The sequence below is a fragment of the Cyprinus carpio genome, chromosome B18 (assembly GCF_018340385.1).
Source record: "Cyprinus carpio isolate SPL01 chromosome B18, ASM1834038v1, whole genome shotgun sequence".
Taxonomy (NCBI): domain Eukaryota; kingdom Metazoa; phylum Chordata; class Actinopteri; order Cypriniformes; family Cyprinidae; genus Cyprinus; species Cyprinus carpio.
Window position 1 is genome coordinate 14233397 of NC_056614.1, and position 18439 is coordinate 14251835.

Sequence of the window (18439 nt, forward strand, 5' to 3'; positions counted from 1 at the left end):
GAATTGTGATGGCTAATAAGTGATGAATTCATGCATGTTATGGGTGGGCTGTGTTTGTATTGATCCTGCACCAGTCAGACTGACTTTGAGGGTCATTCTGGAGTAAACAGGGAGTGTCACTGAAAGAGACAGAACTGATGACTGATGGAATGAACCTTCTAGAAGGACAGGTTTGAAAACTGTAAATCATTTGAGGGCAGGCCCTCAGACCTTTATGTGGCTCAGATTAATAGTTTTTGCTTTAAAGGGCCAGTTCACACAAAAATAAGTGCATGTTTTCCATGTTAATTTCAGTGCAGTGAAATTAATATAAACTACGTTTTCTGATGGAAGAGACTAATCTTCCAGTAGCCCTATACTATGTTTCATGCATATAATCAATATATCAGTATTTGTAAACATACAGAATTGCCACTTTGCTTCCAAAATGTAAATATCAAATGAATCTAAGTTTAGAAATACTGTTAGCGGTACTAGAATAGTTCTTAAGGTTTCTATACTGTTGCTGATCACAAAATACTGTATTAATATAGACAGTGATTGTATTTTTGTGTGAAAAGACTAGCTAAAACATCTGTATTTAAATATATTTTAAATATTTTAGTATTGTTATATACTATCTTTGTTTATTTCTATTTTGAATGTACTTATTTTTATATTTTTAGTTTTTATTTAAAATTTATTTCGCTATTTTTATGCACTTTTGTCATTTTTAAACATTTTAATATTTCTGTTTAGCTTTAAATTATTTGTATTTCAGTTTTAGGTTTTCTAGTACTTCATCTTCAACTTATTTTACATCAGTTGCATCAAGCAACATTTCTGATTTCTACATACATTTTTAATCTAATATTTCTTATTTCATTTAATATTTGTATTATCTAATATTCTATTTTAATTCCACTTTTTTTCAATGAACAGAATATTAGATTTTAGATTTTAGTTGTTTTAGTTAACAATAACAACACTGCTTCAAATGTTAAAACAAGACATTTTATATTAACAAAAAATTCAATGTTTAAATACTTGGAATTTCTTTTTAGCCTAATATTTTTATTTTAGTTTTAGTTACAGCAATTTTAGTACTTCAACTTATTTTATATCAGTTAGGTGCCAAGACAAACTTTCTAATTTCTACTATTCTAATGTAGGTTTACATTTTTCATCTAATATTTGTTCATTTCATCAATAGTTATATAATCTAATATTTTATTTCAGCTTTATTTCAGTTATTTATAGCTTTAGTTAATGATAGTAACACTGTTTCAAATGTTAAAAATACATTTTATACTAACAAATTATTAAATGTAAATATGAAATATATATTTTAAATTTTCATTAAAAAAGATTCAAATTATATATATATAAAAATGTAAAATTCTAGATGAACATTCTGTATAGCTCCTGTAACACTGTCTATCTCTAGAATTACAGATCTGTGCTGATCTGTGTTCACTAAGTGTAAACCTGACAGTGCACATACTCTAGAGTCTTTTTGACTGACCCCGTTTGGGAGCTTTTCACATTGAGTGACATAAATAATAATGAGGGCATCTAACTGATGCTGTAGACGACACACTGGGACAACCTTAGCATCTACTGAGTGCCCACAATTCCCTTTAGTATATTCCTAGTTGGCCAAATATGGCACAGATTAGCTGACAGTCCAGAATACGGTAATGTCTCAGGAAGAATTTTGACCAAAAAGCTTTCAGATCACTGTAATCTGAAATCGAATCTAGCCTGATGCTATTTCTAGACATTAGCCTACTGGCACTAAGACCCAAATATACTTTTTCCTCAAATCCAATGGCTCAGTTTGGCTGATTTGGCTTATCTGAGACTGCACACAATAGCAGTGATAGAATCTCAGCATGACGTCAAAGATGTGCTAATGTTTCGCTCCGGAGAAGAAAGAAATGAGATGAAATGATTAATATATCTCCCCTGCCCCCATCTCACACTCATACTGATATAAAATCTCTGTAAATCTACCCACACTGACCACCTGCTCCTGTGTAATTATGTGTTAGATGAAATATAGATGTAATATGTGTGTACATGTGCTCTGTCAGTATACGTTTGTGCGTGTGTGTGTGTGTGTGTGTGTGTGTGTGAGCGTGGAAATAAAACTCTCTCCTCTGTTGTTTTAGCACTGGTTGGAGTTCACCAAGTCAATTTCTAAGCAGATGAAATGTAAGTATCATCAGTCAGATCTTATTTATAGTGTGCTAGCTGCCATAATGGAGCAATTATGAACAACAGCACTATGGTGACTGTAATGAAGCATGCTAATGGGATTCATGGGTACTATACATTTAGAAATGCTGCAATCTCAAATAGGAGCTGTCATTTGATAAAGTGATGATGTTGTTCTGACACGCAGTGGGTCTGGAAACCTTGTGTTAAACCTTTATATTAGCATCCAGACTAACACACAGTTTTATAGTTATGATTATAGTTATCGTCTTTGTTATGAACAGGCCTTTACTCAACACTCACTTTGTATGGTTCTGATCTCAAACAAACTACTGCAAAAACAACTTTTTTAAGGATTGTTTTTTCCATCCTTGAAGCAAGATACATCTACCTGTGAAGCAAAACTGCGTAAGATAAGGTTTGTTTTCACATAATTGTAGAATGTACAGAAAAATTTAAAAAGCAAAAAAAAAATTTCTTATTTGTTTGATTTTGCTTGTTGATTAAAAGTTTAATTGATGATTAATTTTTTTGAATTAGAAATACATTTATTTGAATTTGTGATAGAATGATAAGATTGTTTAATTTTGTTATGAAGCACTCTGTTTAATCATAATTTTCCTGACTTCACAAGATGTGAAACTGTAATCTGTTGAAAGTTGTTGAATGTTAAATTCAGCAGCAGCTGATTTTATAATCGTTTGACCTGCATGATTTGTACTTTGGGGTCCAATTGAAACTATAAGGTATAAATAGTGAGAATTCAGTTTTAGTATTAATTCTCCAAAATAATATTTTATTATAGTATATTGAAACACAGTTACAAATTACTGTATACAAAGTCCGATATATCTTAAATTTTTTTTTTTTTTTATCCCGCTAGCAGATTGTATATGTAGATTGTAGAAATATAAACTTAATTCAGGAAATATTATCTGAAAACAAGTATATTCATATATTGCAAAATAGCGTGATGCAATCTTGCTTCTCAAGTAAACTTGTTTTTAAAGATGTTTTGATTAAGGCATTACAGTACACATTGTGTATATGTATTACGTTAAGGCAGCAAGTTCTCAACCATGTTCATTTTCTCCACACAGCACAACCTCCATTCACCATGTGTCTGCGGGTAAAGTTCTACCCACCAGATCCTGCTGCTCTAAAGGAGGAGATCACCAGGTATGAGCTGCCACAATGAAAGGATTCTGCTTTTTGCATTCAGTACCTAAATCACATGATTAAATGGCACCTGATTACAGAGCTGGCTTAGTTTCTCGCATAAAAGGATAGGATTCCTTTAAGCGTAGGCCTAAAGCTCTGCTTTGATTAAGCATTACAAACCAAACGACATCAGATGTTTGGCAGCACCAAAAAGCCATGCAACTTTGCTTTATACTGGCTTTGAAACATTGTGATTCTTTTTGCCCAATATGGCCAGTTTGCAATAGAGTGCTGCATTGATAATGTACTTTTGTTGGCCAACCCATTAATTAACGTCACACTAATTGCCTTGCCCAAAAATTCAAAAGGAGTTTTCCATTGGCTTTTGGATTATTGCAGAAAATAAGCTGTGATTGTTAGATCTGAGTCTCTAAGACAGAAATATTAGATCCAGCCCCAGACACCAGATCCTGTCAGAAAATAGTCGTTTTGTCTGATATCCTAACAACTAGTCAGGACATACTAAGTGCTTGTTGTCTGAGGTCCACTTGTAATGTTATCAAGATTTTTACATAAACAAAACAAAACAAAAAAACAGAAGTAATAGGCTATTTTTCATCTTGTTTTGACCCTCATTGAAATGCTCTGTTTGAATAGGCATGGCAGATTGTAGATTCGTAAGTAAACGCTCACTGCTATGATTGGCTAATAGTTGTGTGTGTTTGACAGCCAACGTCCTTCACAGATGGATACTGCTGTGATTTCAGTTAAAAACACATAAATGTTTATACATATCAGTTCAAATGATCTGTTATAACAGACAAAGCAATAGTGATCATGTAGTGGTGCACCATTACTTTCGGATCCAATATAATGTAGTTGGCACAACATCGTCTTTCAGTTTCAATTTTTTTTTTTAATTCCGCATCGAATTGTGCCTTGTTTGTAAACGAATCTGCGAATAAATGAAGTGAAGAAAGGACCAAATTTTTACTAATATGGTCTGGATCTTGATTAAAAATAATTCATCCACTCTTTCCTAATGTTGGGATCAGAAGATAGACAATGCAAAGAGTGTTTTTTTCACAACTTGGCACTAAGGATGTAACGATTAACCGCAAGCTGGTTAAAAATCTATTCAAATATGTGACGATTCAAATCGGTTGAGATGCTAAACAAATCACAATTCAATTAGGGGTAGGAGTTTATATGAATGCATGTCTGAGGGAAACTTTCTATCTTTAGAAAAGTTTAGATCGTATTTTTTTTTTCATCTTGCCTCTGTAATGCATATTAAAATTCATAAGTGCAGCGCTGCTTTGTTTACAGCGGAAACCAAGAAAACGCTTTAAGCGCCACCTGCTGACAGAGAGTGAATCTGCGTCTCGTTCAGCTCATCTGGTGTTTCTGTTTCATGCAGATATTTTTTTATGTATAGTTTCACAAAAAGAAAAAAGTCAAACCATTCTGTTTTTGCTTCAAATTTCGAAAAACATACGATCTAATTTAGATTAAAAACTGCTCATGTTGCATGTATGCAGCATCTTTGCTTGGATCATGATTAAATGCAGTGGTTGCCTTTCATTTTAAATGAAAAGAGCACAGACAAAGCCAATTTTTATTTATATGAAGAGATTTCTTTTATTTGTGTTATTTATTTGATTTGGGGCTTGTATTAAATTTTTGTTATTTACATTTACATTATATTTAAATTTTGTCATTTAGCAGACGCTTTTATCCAAAGCGACTTACAAATGAGGACAATAGAAGCAATCAAAACCAACAAAAGAGCAATAATATGCAAGTGCTATATTAGTATATTACAGTCTTATATTTCAATTTCACACAAAAAAAAAAAAACGTGCAGCATTTTGCCCAAGCAATAATAAAAGGACACATTTCATTTATAATTTGTCTTATTTGTCTTTTTTTTAATTTTGTAAAAAAATAATATTTGTGGATTGGGTTGTTGAATTAAAAATTGTTAATCGAATCGTGAGTTGAGTGAATCGTTACATCCCTACTTGGCACTGTAAAGCATCTTGTTGTCTTCAGAGCCATCTTTATCGTTTAGTTCCTGCATTGACCAGCGTTTCCTTCTCTCATTATTTATACTACATGCACAAATCGGTGGGTGGAGCTAAACAGGCAGAGATGTGGAAGCAGGCATTGATCATTTTCTTCGGGGGCGGTGCTTATCCACACTATTGCATCATAGAGTTGTACATTTCACAAGCTGTCGTTTTGGCAGATTGGCTTCAATATAAGCTGTTTTTAGAATAATGAGAAAATTTTGAGTTCTGAAACTTACTTTTATAGTAAAACAACCTCTTAAATATCACAAGATCAAGGGAATTTTGATTTCTCAGTTCATGACCCCTTTAAAAAACTAAACATTTACAAGTGCCTATGTGACTCTCATCTTGCTGTTACTCTCAAGATTCAAAGCTGTTTCTCACTCACCGCTAAGGAAAGATGTATGGTCAGTGACTCCTAACAGATTCCTCTGAATGATACATGATTAGCCTCTAGCAAGCAAAGTCTTGGCCAGCATCACAGTGTCTCTCTCCACCTCTTTCATCCCTTCTCGATCAGTCTGCAATGAGGTCACCCAGAAATTCACACACTCGACCTGAAACAAGATCTTTTGATACTGTGCTTCTTATAACCTAATGAGGGGCCGCATTAATGACAGTGTGTGCATATAAGTAGCAGACATTAAATACTTTGACATATGGGCACTTCGCATTGTGTTCAAGTATAGATTGATGTGTGGAGTAAGGGGAGATGCTAGTGTTTACTGTACTATGAAATGAAATGCTTGTGGGGAACGCAAAGTAATAACTCACGCTGAAATGAGAGGAGAAGCTGAAAAGAGACGTGAAACAAGAGGATGAACATAGAGTTGAAGACAGGAAATTAGATGAGAAAGAGGCAGGTAGACAGAAGGAGCAGGAAGACTAATGAGGGAGATGGCTGAGAAACAGAGGGATTGTCTGAAAGAAAAGGACATCATTTGGAGTGAATGGAAGAATTAGCATAGTCCCTGTAAGAGAAAGAAATGTATCCACCTCAAGGCAAGGGTGTCACAGCTGAAAAAAGTGATTCTGTCTCTCTGCGCTTTCTTCTGCCACTCATTAATTCCACAGTAAATCCATGCTGAGTTTTTCCAGGTTTGGAAATTCTTAGGTCCTAAAACGAGATTATTGCTCAACACCATGCACACATTTGTCATTAGCTCAATTTCCATGGCAAACAAGTCACTCATACCCAAAATGCATATTTGCAACGTAGCAAAGCAGCACATGATCCATTTATTCTTTAACATCACATCATGCATTGTAAGTTTCCATGTTATATCTAAATGATGGCTAAAAATATATTTTAATGATATAATGCTATATTTTTGACATATCAACTTCTTTCAGCATACTGCATAAAAGTTCATGTTAAACTTATTTTCATAAATATGTCTTAGTGAAGTCTTATAAAATAAAGTTGTTGGTAATTAATACCTTTAAGAATTTCATGCAGCAACAGATAAACCTGTCTGAAATTTTATGAAATTCAACTTTTTGAAGTGTTTATTTAAATCTTTAGTTTAAAATGTAAAAAATTTAAAATTTTTAAAATTTAAAAATTTAATTTAATTTAATTTAAATTAATTTAAATTAATTTAAATTAATTTATACTTTTATGTACTGTACTGATATTTAATATAATTTATATCATATTTTACCCTTTTATTTACATTTTAAACTTACAAGCATAAAAATGACACTTAATAATAACATCTCCCTATAATGAGATGATTTAGTATTATTATGTTCATGTTAGTAATATGTATCCAGTTTCTGGGATTGTTGGATTATTGGAAAATAACTTGAGTAGAGTGCATATTACACAGAGCAAAAACAAGCATCTCAGCCCAATACTTTGCCATTTAGCTGTTCCTATATTTGGCCTGCCCTTCTCCAGAACCAAATGACACTGACACGTAGAGTGTGTTTCCATAAATGGCAGGTTACAGATAAGAAGGAAGCCGATATGTAGGCCAGAAATTGACTGGTGGCTATAGAAATTGCCATTTAGCTGCTGTCACCTAGAGAGTATTCAGGGAACATAATTGCATTTTTAGCTCCTATGGCCTCTTAAGTGAAAAGCTATTAGCTCTAGCTGGGCTGGCCTACTTTGAGAAGTTAAAGACAAGCATGTCGCTCTTTACTCATGGGACATCTGTTGCACTGAAGGTGAAAAGAGCCAAGTACCAGATTGGGACTGGATTGATTTATGAATAGAAAATGTGACACTGGTGCACAAGGAAGCTCTTGTCTTTATGTAACAGTGCCAAAAAGAAGTTTTTCATCACATAAAGCAAACAGTACAATGTCCTCTTTACATTCCATTAAAATATAATCTATGAGCTCTAAATCCATAATTATAAAAAGTAGCATCTGGGTTTATAACATTATACCGCAGTGAGACAGATGTTAGGTCCAGGGACAAAGACCGTCTGGGTTTTGCAGTGTTTTTGACTGCTGAAGTTTTTGACGCAGCAGTCTGCTTTAGGGCATCTTTTCCCAAAACAAAAATCCTGTTCTCAATTCATTCCGAGAGCTCATTTTAACCAAATCAAAGAGAAATATTCAGCATGCTTCGAGATCGAGTTGAATCCGCATACATTTTTTTTTCTCCTACTGTGAAATTTCACATTGCACCTCTGTGTCCGTCATTAATAGTTACAGACAAATAGCTTAACATTTAACATTTATTTACATACTCCAACAAAAATGTGAAGGATAATGGAATGCATGAGGTATTTTCTCCTGGTTGCAGGTATCTCGTCTTCCTGCAGATCAAAAGAGATCTGTACCACGGTCGTCTCCTCTGCAAAACGTCTGACGCTGCCATGTTGGCAGCTTACATCTTACAAGGTAACGTAGAATGAACTGTGACCCTAGAATATCTAATAGAAAATCTGCGTGATGACTACCGTTCAGAAGTTTGGGATTATTTTATTCAACAAGGATGCAACTTCAATTCTTCAAGGAGTCCTGATGAATAGAAATGTGTCATCGTTTTCACAAAAATATTAAGCAACCCAGCTGTTTTCAACATTGATATTAATAAGAAACGTTTGTAGAGCCATAAATCAGCATATTAGATGTTTTCTGAAGGGTCATGTGACACTGAAGACTGGAATAAAGGCAGCTGAAAATGCAACTTTGGCCCCTAACTGTACTTCTAAGGACACAAAATTATAATTTAATTTTAATTATTGCATAATTTAAAAATATTCATTTATTATTCAATCTTTTAAAAAAAAAATTGCACACTTTTCCCTTAGAAATTCCAACATATTTTCATACCTAGAATAAATAAATGGATGAACTTTTATAGTCTACAGAGATGTTTGAGGTTCAGTCAGATGAGAAGGGAATATAGCGGCTCTGAGGGCAGGATGCACAGTGATGTTCTTTGACAGGTTGGTCAGGGGCATGTTTTGGACGACACTTTTGAATTAAAGATGCACTGTTCAATCACTTCAGTGCACAGAGCAATGGTCAGGACTTAAGGATACCAAGTGCAGAAGCAAACGACATATTGAAAATGCTATTATTGTATGCTAATCCACAAAACCCTACATCCTGCCTACTAAGAGAACATATGGCTCCCAACACTTCTACTCACAGAGGATGTTCATTAAGACAACACATCAACATGCCCACATGTCATCTAAAATGCATCTGAGTAACATGGTTGCATGATGAAAGATTGATTTATGTGTCTGCTTTAATGCTGAGGTTGGACTCTATGAATGGTAGCATGATGAAAGATTGATTTTTATGACTACTTTGCAGCTGAGATTGGAGACTACGACCCAGGAAAGCATCCAGAGGGCTACAGCTCAAAGTTCCAGTTCTTCCCCAAGCACTCGGAGAAGCTGGAAAGAAGGATTGCAGAGATTCACAAGACCGAGTTAATGTATGTGTAACCTTTCCCCTCCTTTCTCTGTATGGAAATGTCTCTCAAGAATTCCCTTATCTCTGCTTTTTGTGTATTTCTGTTATCTGCTATCAGATATTCTTAGTGTGCATGTCCTAATTTAAATAATTGAGTTATTTCTTTTAACATTTTTTCTTGTCTTTATTCTGACATTTGATGTTTTCAGTGACACTTAGGTTAATTTTGGTAACATTAGTTCCATTAGGGTGTCATGAACTACAATGAACAACTTTTTTACATTCTATAAACATGCTATTGTTTATTATTAATTGATGTTCATATTTAATACATTACTGTTAATTTATACAACTTAAAATGTTGAAAATTTATTAAGATGCACTACCAATCAAGAGTTCGGGACCTATTAGATTTTTCTGAAAGGTTTTTCATGTTCTCTAAAACGGCTTTCATTACAAAACTGTGGTAAAACGGTAATATTTAAAATATTATTATAATTTAAAATAACTAATTTTGAATTTGAATATGTATTTTAGAAAGAAATGTATTCCTGTGATGGCAAAGCTGAAGTTTCAGCATCATTACTCCAATCTTAAGTGTCACATGATCCTTCAGAAATCATTCTAATATGCTGATTTGCTGCTCAAGAAACATTTCTTATTATTGTCCTTGTTAAAAACAGCCATTCTGCTTTGTTTTTGTGGAAACCATTATATTTATTGATATTTATTTAAAACTCCAAACTTTTGAATGGGATTGCATGTAGAAATTAACATATTTAACCTTATATAACCTTAAATGTTAAACATATTTTACCACAAAGTTAGATTTTTTGCACAAGATTTTGTTTTTAATGCCTTCATCCCATTGTTAGCCTGTATGTACAAGTTAACTAGACATAAAGACTTTTTTGAGATGCTGAAATTATATTTTTATCTTTTTGTTTATTTATCTCTCAAAGATGCATTCACACACTCGATCACACAATGTGTCATTAGTGTGAAGTCTTGGCCCTCAGCATTGTAGGTCAGATCTGATGTCATTTTAATATGGCACAAATCTGTAGGCCATCACTGACAAAGCAGTACTTTCTTTCCAAATTTACATGAGCAAGTGCAACTATAATAGCCCAACGAATGATAAACTGTAAGCGGCCACACAATCATGGGTTTAGTGATGGATTTAGTCTATTAATTACTTGCAGGATTGTAATTTGTCTTTAGAAGCAGTTGACTGTTCTTATATGGATGGCACATGAAAATAAGGCGTTGTGACATCTACACTTTGGAATTTATGGTCACACCAAACTAGATGATCCCCCAAACAGGAGCATGATTACTGCTGCCCTCTTGTGTTTTGACTGTTCTATGACCAGAGGTGGCCCATCGGTCTTATTATGGAAACTATGTTGGAAATGTAGAGCGATGCTCCAAAATGATCCAGTAAATCAGTCCTCGAGTCTCACAGTGTTAAGGGTTGCTTTTCTTCTTTGATTTGCATTGAAATACAAGCCAGGCTGTCTTGTTACATTAAGGTCTTGAATGTTAAATGGCCAGTGCTGAATAAAACATGAATTGGTAAGAGGTTTCCTGGAGTGACGATACTTGAACCGTCTGGTTGGTTTGAAACCGTCTTTTTTATTTAGTGGCCGCTAATCAATGTCGTTCAAGTGTAAAGGGGCAAAATAGATGCATTTTTTCATATTCAAATTAGCATTATGTTTCGGATGCCTTTCTTTTTAAGTTATAGCAATTTTCCACTTTGCAGGATATGATGACTACAAAACCACTGGAATGTGGATTCAGTCCAATACCAATGGCACCAGTGTATCAGTTCTGAAATGTAATTGGTGACTCTGCTGTGCTGTTGCTGTGGTTGTTCCACCATTGAATGACACAGATGGTGTTTTAATGTGTTGTTTTGCAGAGGTCAAACTCCAGAAACAGCTGAACTGAAGTTCCTGCAGAAAGCACAAATGCTTGAAACATACGGCGTGGATCCTCATCCGTGCAAGGTTAGATGACTCTATTTGACGCATTTACAGCTTGCATCCAAAAGCTATTGTGTATTGTGTAAAAGTTTCTCAAAGTTTTATAATGTCAGAATGTTCAGGAAACACAGAAAAGATTCCCATTTAGATGGCTGCAAGTCTGCATGTCAGTGTTATTTTATGACTTCATATTAAAAAAAAAGTTTAATTACTTAGTTCATGGTGAGAGATCAAATGATCAAAAGTGACAATTAAGACAATAATTATGTCAAAGGATTTGTATTTCAAATAAATGCTGTTCTTTTGCTGTTCATTATCAGAGTGTCCATAAAATTTAAAGCAGCACAACTGTTTCCACCACTGATTTTGAAATTAAATATTTGAGCAGCAAATCAGCTTATTAGAATGATTTCTGAAAGATGATGTGATCTTGAAGGCTGAATATTCAGCTTTGCCATCACAGGAATAAATTACATTTTAATATATATTAAAACAGAAACTGTTATTTTCAAAATGTAATAATATAGTGCAATATTTCAGGGTCTTTGTTGTAATAAATGCAGCCTTATTGAGCATAAGAGACTTCTTTCAGAAGCATTAAAATTCATACCACTGCAAACTTTTGATATGAATGCTTATAGCAACAAACTTACTTTAGTTCATAAATTTATAGTCAGTAATTTTATATATTGTCATGTATAAAACCATTGATTCATGTTTTGCTGTTGTTGATTTCATAACATCTTTGTATATATTCTGTAGATTTATAGAAAATGAATGGGGAAATTGCAACTTGAAACAAGGCCATTAAAATAGCGTACTAAGAAACTTACTCCCTACAGTGAGGTTTTTTTTTATTTTTTGTCTCCAGTTTGTGAAACGTCTGTTGCCAGTAATCTCAACAGTAAAAGCCCCAAACTGCTTATTTTGCTGCTGAACATTAGATTAAGCAACCCTGAAAACAAAAGTATGAAGGTTCGATTGTAATGATGACTTCTATATTGTGCTGTATTGAGTCTTCCTGCTCAATGTCTGCTTGTTGAGAAATGAAGATGATGTGGTCCTCCTCTGTTGTTATTCATCACAGGATGTATCTGGTAACCCGGCTTTCCTCGCCTTCACCCCGTTCGGTTTTGTCGTGCTTCAGGGGAACAAAAGAGTCCATTTCCTCAAGTGGTGAGTGACTAATACGTGCCTCTTTTCCCTACTGAACTTCTATTGACGTCTTCGGGGCTGAGTAAACACAGACATGCATACACGCATGCATCATGAAGCTGAAAATGATGAGTCATGCTTGCCTAGCGACGGGCTCTGGGTATACAAGTCACAGCTGGTTTTATTATATTGTATTATACATTCCCAGCCAAAAGGGCCCGACCATCTGCCTCTTTCTGAGCCGTTAGAGCAGACAGGTGTCCAATTATCCTTCACCAGCTCTCCATCCAGAGGGCATGTTTAAAGTCATCTGGACACAACAAGTCTGTGAGGTCTGGCCATACAAAGAGAAAAGAAACGCATACAATACTGAACCATTGTGCTGCCTGTCCTTTGTTTCAGTGTCTCAGGGTTTTGTTATATGTGGTTTAATCTGTAGTGCATTCACACTTAAAGTAAGAGTGAAGAAAGAGTGCAAAGTAAGAGTGAAGAAAGAGTGCAAAGTAAGAGTGAAGAAAGAGTGCAAAGTAAGAGTGAAGAAAGAGTGCAATTGTGCAATCTATGTGTTTATTTGTGAAACAGAATATGGCCATTTCTAGTTTTTCATGACACAATGGCTTGTTTATTGTAATTAATTAAAATGAGCTCATGTAATTCAGTTTGTAAACATTTTATCAACTAATTTGTTTGATTTAATGCATTTGTAATGAGACTTCATGAATAATACATGATAATTATGGATGTTCTACTGTGACATCATCGTCTCTGTGTGTGTGTGTGTGTGTGTGTATGTATATATATATATATATATATATATATATATATATATATATATATACTATATATATTATATATATTATATATATTTGTGCATATATGTATTATTGAGTGTATGTGTGTGCGTGTGTGTGTGTATATATATATATATATATATATATATATACATATATATATACACACATAATTTTCATGTATTATTCATGTAGACTCTCTCTATTCATAGATAATCATTTATTTCTTTTATTTATTTACAATTATACATAATACTACATATGTATAAACTACATATATTTACTTTTTATAACATTTGTGTGTGTGAATTCTACATTATAATATCTTAATATATGCATTCTTCTTCCAATTGAACAGGGATGAGGTGACCAAACTGAAGTTTGAGGGAAAGACATTCCATATATATGCAAATCAGAAGGAGGTGAGAACACTAAATATGCCAACATTGGTGAAGTCAAAGATAATTACAATATACCAAATTGCCTTATGATTATGACACAATCTGTGAAACTTGAATAATTTCCTTTAACGACAGTGCCGCATTTGTGCACCTTTAACGGCTTATTGTTATGCACAGGACAAAAAGATCATCTTGACATACTTTGCACCAACTCCAGAGGCCTGCAAGCACCTTTGGAAATGCGGTGTTGAAAACCAAGCCTTCTACAAGTGAGTTTTTGCACTGCTCCTTCCTTCAAGATGAATATATTTGTTTGGTTAGACAGGTGTGATGCTTCTGAAAGGGCAACTGCACAATAAACAAGTTCCAGAAATAATTTGTCCCTTTTTGGCTCTTCCTAATTGCAAACACTGTCATTTCGTCTCTCCAGAGCATGATATTTAAGACTGGTAAATAAGCTGACTAATAACTAATAATGCAAAGTGTCTGGACACCTACAGTACGTCTAGATGCTGTCACTGTTTTTACCTCGCGGGGGTCATCTAAAACAGCCACGTGTTGAGAATGACCTTTACTGCATGAGCAATGAGAGATGTGTTCTGCTAGCTCCTCTGGAGGGATGTCCGTGCGCATTTCAGTCACGGTTGATTGTACGTGTCCTTGGCCACACCATGGGAAGTGTTTAAAGCAACGTGCAGCTTGAGGCAGACCGCAGTGTTTCAGGTTTCTTAATATGGTGAGCCACCGCTGGTTTCTGTTTCTGTTTTATGATGAACAATTTTGGCTGACTAAGGTGACATCTTTGGAACGAGAGTCTGTTTCAGCGCTCATCATGAAGTGTGGGAAAGCTCAGTTTAGGTGAAGGGAATGGTGTAATCACTGATTTGGCAAGGTGCCTTATCAAAACTGAATCTACATGGTATTCCAAGCATGACTGAATTCATTCCACTGGGCCAAAGAGAAATTTGTAGCTGTAGTTAAAGTCCCCTACAGAAGGGGAATTTGTGGCAGGTGAAGGCAGATGATAATTGAAAAGTGGGTTTTATGATTCACATAAAGGCCGTCTATGGGGAAGGAGATCCCACACCTGGTGATGAAAAGCCTGAATCAAATGTTCACCAGGGACCGTCTGAGCCAGAACACTCAAGCTCAGCCTGAGGTTTCAGTCACTAGGGGGGTTAGACGGAAAATATGTACTAGCTTTAGAAACCAAACATTTTGAGCATGTCAGTAGGGAAGGTGACATGACAAAATCTGACTTATAAAAAGTTAATTTTATTTAACTGTAATGTGATATAATGTTGTTTTGCTTGGAGTTCAACAAACGTATTTCTATCATGACAACTCTCGGAGGGATTGGCATGGTAAAGTACATGACAATGTTAATGTGTTTGGTCTTGGCGGAATAGATCTGCTACTGCTGCTGCTGCGGCAGAACAAGTACCAAGACTTGCTACTGCCAATACATCCACAACATGCTGCTGTGAGCATGTAAGAAATACTGCTGCTGCACATAACATATTTGAAATAACCCCCATATGTAGCATATATGAATCACCCCATAGCAGATCTATACAGGTGGAGCTGGGGAGGGTGGAGGCTTTCTGAAGCATGCTGCAGCTGCTACAGCAAGCACTAGCCAAGTATTTGAATGTTGAGCAGTGAGCTCATTGGCTGCTGTTATATAAAGAACCAATCAGCTGCACCATGTGAAAATTATGTCATATTGAGTTAAACCTATTGTACTGCGCCATCTAGAGTTTCATGACAGAACTTTGGATAATTATTTATTAAATAGTTTTTAAATAATTTTATTTAAATAATGTATCAAATACTTCTGAATTAAATACAACTGAAAAGAAGTTAATCTCATTTAGGTAAGGTTTCATTTTTTATTTTGGAAGTTTATGAATGCAAGCTAAAATATACGATTATTTATAATGATTGATGAATGTAAAGCAGTTTTTGTACAAATGCCAGACAAATTCATGTAATTTTTAATTGTAAAATTTATAGTGGAAATTTAAAAGAAATTCTGAATTATGATTGGATAAATGGTATTTCAAAGTCTTACATTGTAGCTAATATACACAAACCTGTGTCCACACATCAATTAAATGTTAATTTAATTTTCCAACATTTGTAAATATTAAATAAATAACATAACTCATATAGAAAATACTGTAATATTCTACCATAGTATAGAAGTATAGATCCAAGTATAGAAACATATGTATTTCACAGATTTCTACAGTTGCAGGTTAGTTTATGCTATCATATAACCAGTGGTGGATTTTTACTTTACTTGTATTTTTTGTATTTAATTTTTCTGTCTGTATCTGTATTGAGTATCTATCTATCTTTATATATATATATATATATATATATATATATATATATATATATATATATATATATATATATATATATATATTTTTTTAAACCTTTTCAGTAAGCCTGTTGAATTGGTCCAGTACTTTAATTACCAAGTACTTTTGTTATTTTTACTAAAATCATAAAGGGTTATGTATACTTCTACCAGAGTGATTTTTTTAGGGTATCTGTACTTGTATATGTACAGTATGTATGTGTCATCTACCACTGCATAGAACCTTAGATACAGATTTATAAAATGAATCTTAAAAAAAAAAGAAATACTAAAAATTCTTAGAAAGTTTGAACATATTTAATTTTTTAACAGCAATGTCATATTAGTGCTTAAAAGAGTTCAAAGAGAAATTATTCTTAATTTAGATTGTGTAGTTTTGAAATACTGAGTTGTGTTATCCTTTTTATTTGAACAGGCTGGAGAAGTCGAGCCAGGTTCGTACGGTGTCCAGCAGTAACCTGTTCTTCAAGGGGAGTCGTTTCCGCTACAGGTAAGTGTGGACAGACAGACAGACACAGCACGGGTCACTGCCGACGGACCGCCACAGCCTCAGGGGTCCCTGCTCCAAAAACAGCCTGCTGTCCTCATCATGGTCACATAGAGGTGACTGCTTTGGAGCCAATCCACCACAACCTGCTGCAGATGGAGCTTTTCACACAGGCCACCTTTTAGACACAGATGTTTACTTAATAACTGCAATTGTAACAGATGAATAGAGCCATCGGGGCAATTAAACAAACAGCACGATCAATTATTATAGTGGGCTCTCAGGCTCAAACACCTCATTAGGAAATTGATAACAGTTATTTTCTCACTCCTATGTAAGGAGACAGGCAGGATTTTAAGGCATTAAAGGACTCCGCTGAGAGGTTTTGTTTAAAGAGAAGTAGTTCAGTCACAGCCGGAGAGGCAGAGATTGAGTTAAGAGAGGGGACTCAATAAGGTTAATCTAATTCCTGAGCTTCATGGACTCTAGTAGCAGCGGTCACCATTCCTCACAGTCACAGGAATCACAATTCCCACCAAAATGCCAGCGGTTTGAACGTGGCTGAAAAGCGCAGCTATTTTATCTTCAGTGGTCGAGCTGTTTTCTTTTGGCTGGTATTGATAGATGTAGCTGGTCAAAACACCTTCAACCAGGGTGTGAAATTAACACCTGCCACCAGCCATAGATACAGTGTGCAGGTATTTTATAATATAATTAGGGCTGTCAGTCAATTAAAATGTTTAATCTAAATAATTGCATGATGTTTCGATTAATTAATTGCAAAATAAATTTGCCTGTGAAAATACCCAGAAAAGATTATTTAAAGCTATTTTTGTGTTAAACAAGAAAGTATCAAGTAGACATTACAAATTATAGCTTTAGAAATAAATATTTTATTAGATTCAACATAAACTGTATTATACATTAGGCCATAACAGCCTAACGTAAACAATAGTAAATAAAAGAAGATAATTCGAGAAAAATCTCAGTATATTTTTTGTTCATACAATGAAAGTCATTGGTAACCAAAACAGCTTTGTTACCAGCAGTCATCAAAATACCTTCTTTTATGTTCTTTTATTATGGGCATTTTTTGCACTAACATCTTGAAATTTAGGGCATGACTGCATTTATGGAGTTGTTGTCCTGCATCATATTTGTCAACAGTCACTGTATGAAATGTAAGATGACGTACAGGTCTGGGGGCGGGGCCAGTGCGTTAACTGCGTTAAATTATGTTAATCGCGTTATTTTTCATAACTAATTAAGTTAAACTGACAGGCCTTAATAGAATACAATAGAATATATTTTAGTTTTTGGTTACAGTATGAATGCAAGGACCATTTTAGATACTTGTAATAGATATATTTGAGATATTTCTGAAATAATAAAATAAAATATAATATTATCATTTTTGGTTAGTTAAAATGCAAGGAGAATTTTAGATATTTGTTTTAGATATATTTGAGATATTTCTGATATATATATAATACATACATTTTAGTTTTTGGTTGCAGATAAAGAACAAGGTTTGCTTTGGACCACTTAAAGGGGCCTTTATGTATCTTTTTAGTTACATATCTATGGGTATTTAATTTGATAAGGGAAATTATGGCAAAATATTTCACTCTAGCAGGGGGAACTGGGCACGTCAGTTGTTTTTTGTTTAATTTCAGTGGAAGTAGCCAAAGAGGTAATGGAGCAGAGTGCAAAAATTAAACGGGAACCTCCAGAAATACACAGGTATGCATGAGTGCGGATCTGTTAACTTTATAATTGTTCACACTGGGTCACATTCTTTTGGTTCTGTCTTTGTATGCATGCATGCATGTCCAGTAAGACTGATGTCAGTAGTCATAGGATGTACAGTAATGTGATAAATGGGTGTGTTGATACAGTCCT

General features: G+C 34.4%; 1 protein-coding gene across 1 annotated transcript in view; it reads left to right on the forward strand.

Annotated features, from left to right (window-relative positions):
• Positions 1 to 18439, forward strand: part of LOC109112782 (FERM domain-containing protein 5) — a 103262-nt gene that overhangs the window by 75609 nt on the left and 9214 nt on the right. The window contains exons 3-13 of the mRNA XM_042743958.1: positions 2154 to 2196; positions 3300 to 3378; positions 8197 to 8294; positions 9222 to 9345; positions 11251 to 11338; positions 12402 to 12490; positions 13619 to 13682; positions 13839 to 13930; positions 16466 to 16540; positions 16598 to 16605; positions 18220 to 18280. Coding sequence (XP_042599892.1) covers positions 2154 to 2196; positions 3300 to 3378; positions 8197 to 8294; positions 9222 to 9345; positions 11251 to 11338; positions 12402 to 12490; positions 13619 to 13682; positions 13839 to 13930; positions 16466 to 16540; positions 16598 to 16605; positions 18220 to 18280 — 821 coding nt within the window. The remainder of the gene's footprint in view (positions 1 to 2153; positions 2197 to 3299; positions 3379 to 8196; positions 8295 to 9221; positions 9346 to 11250; positions 11339 to 12401; positions 12491 to 13618; positions 13683 to 13838; positions 13931 to 16465; positions 16541 to 16597; positions 16606 to 18219; positions 18281 to 18439) is intronic.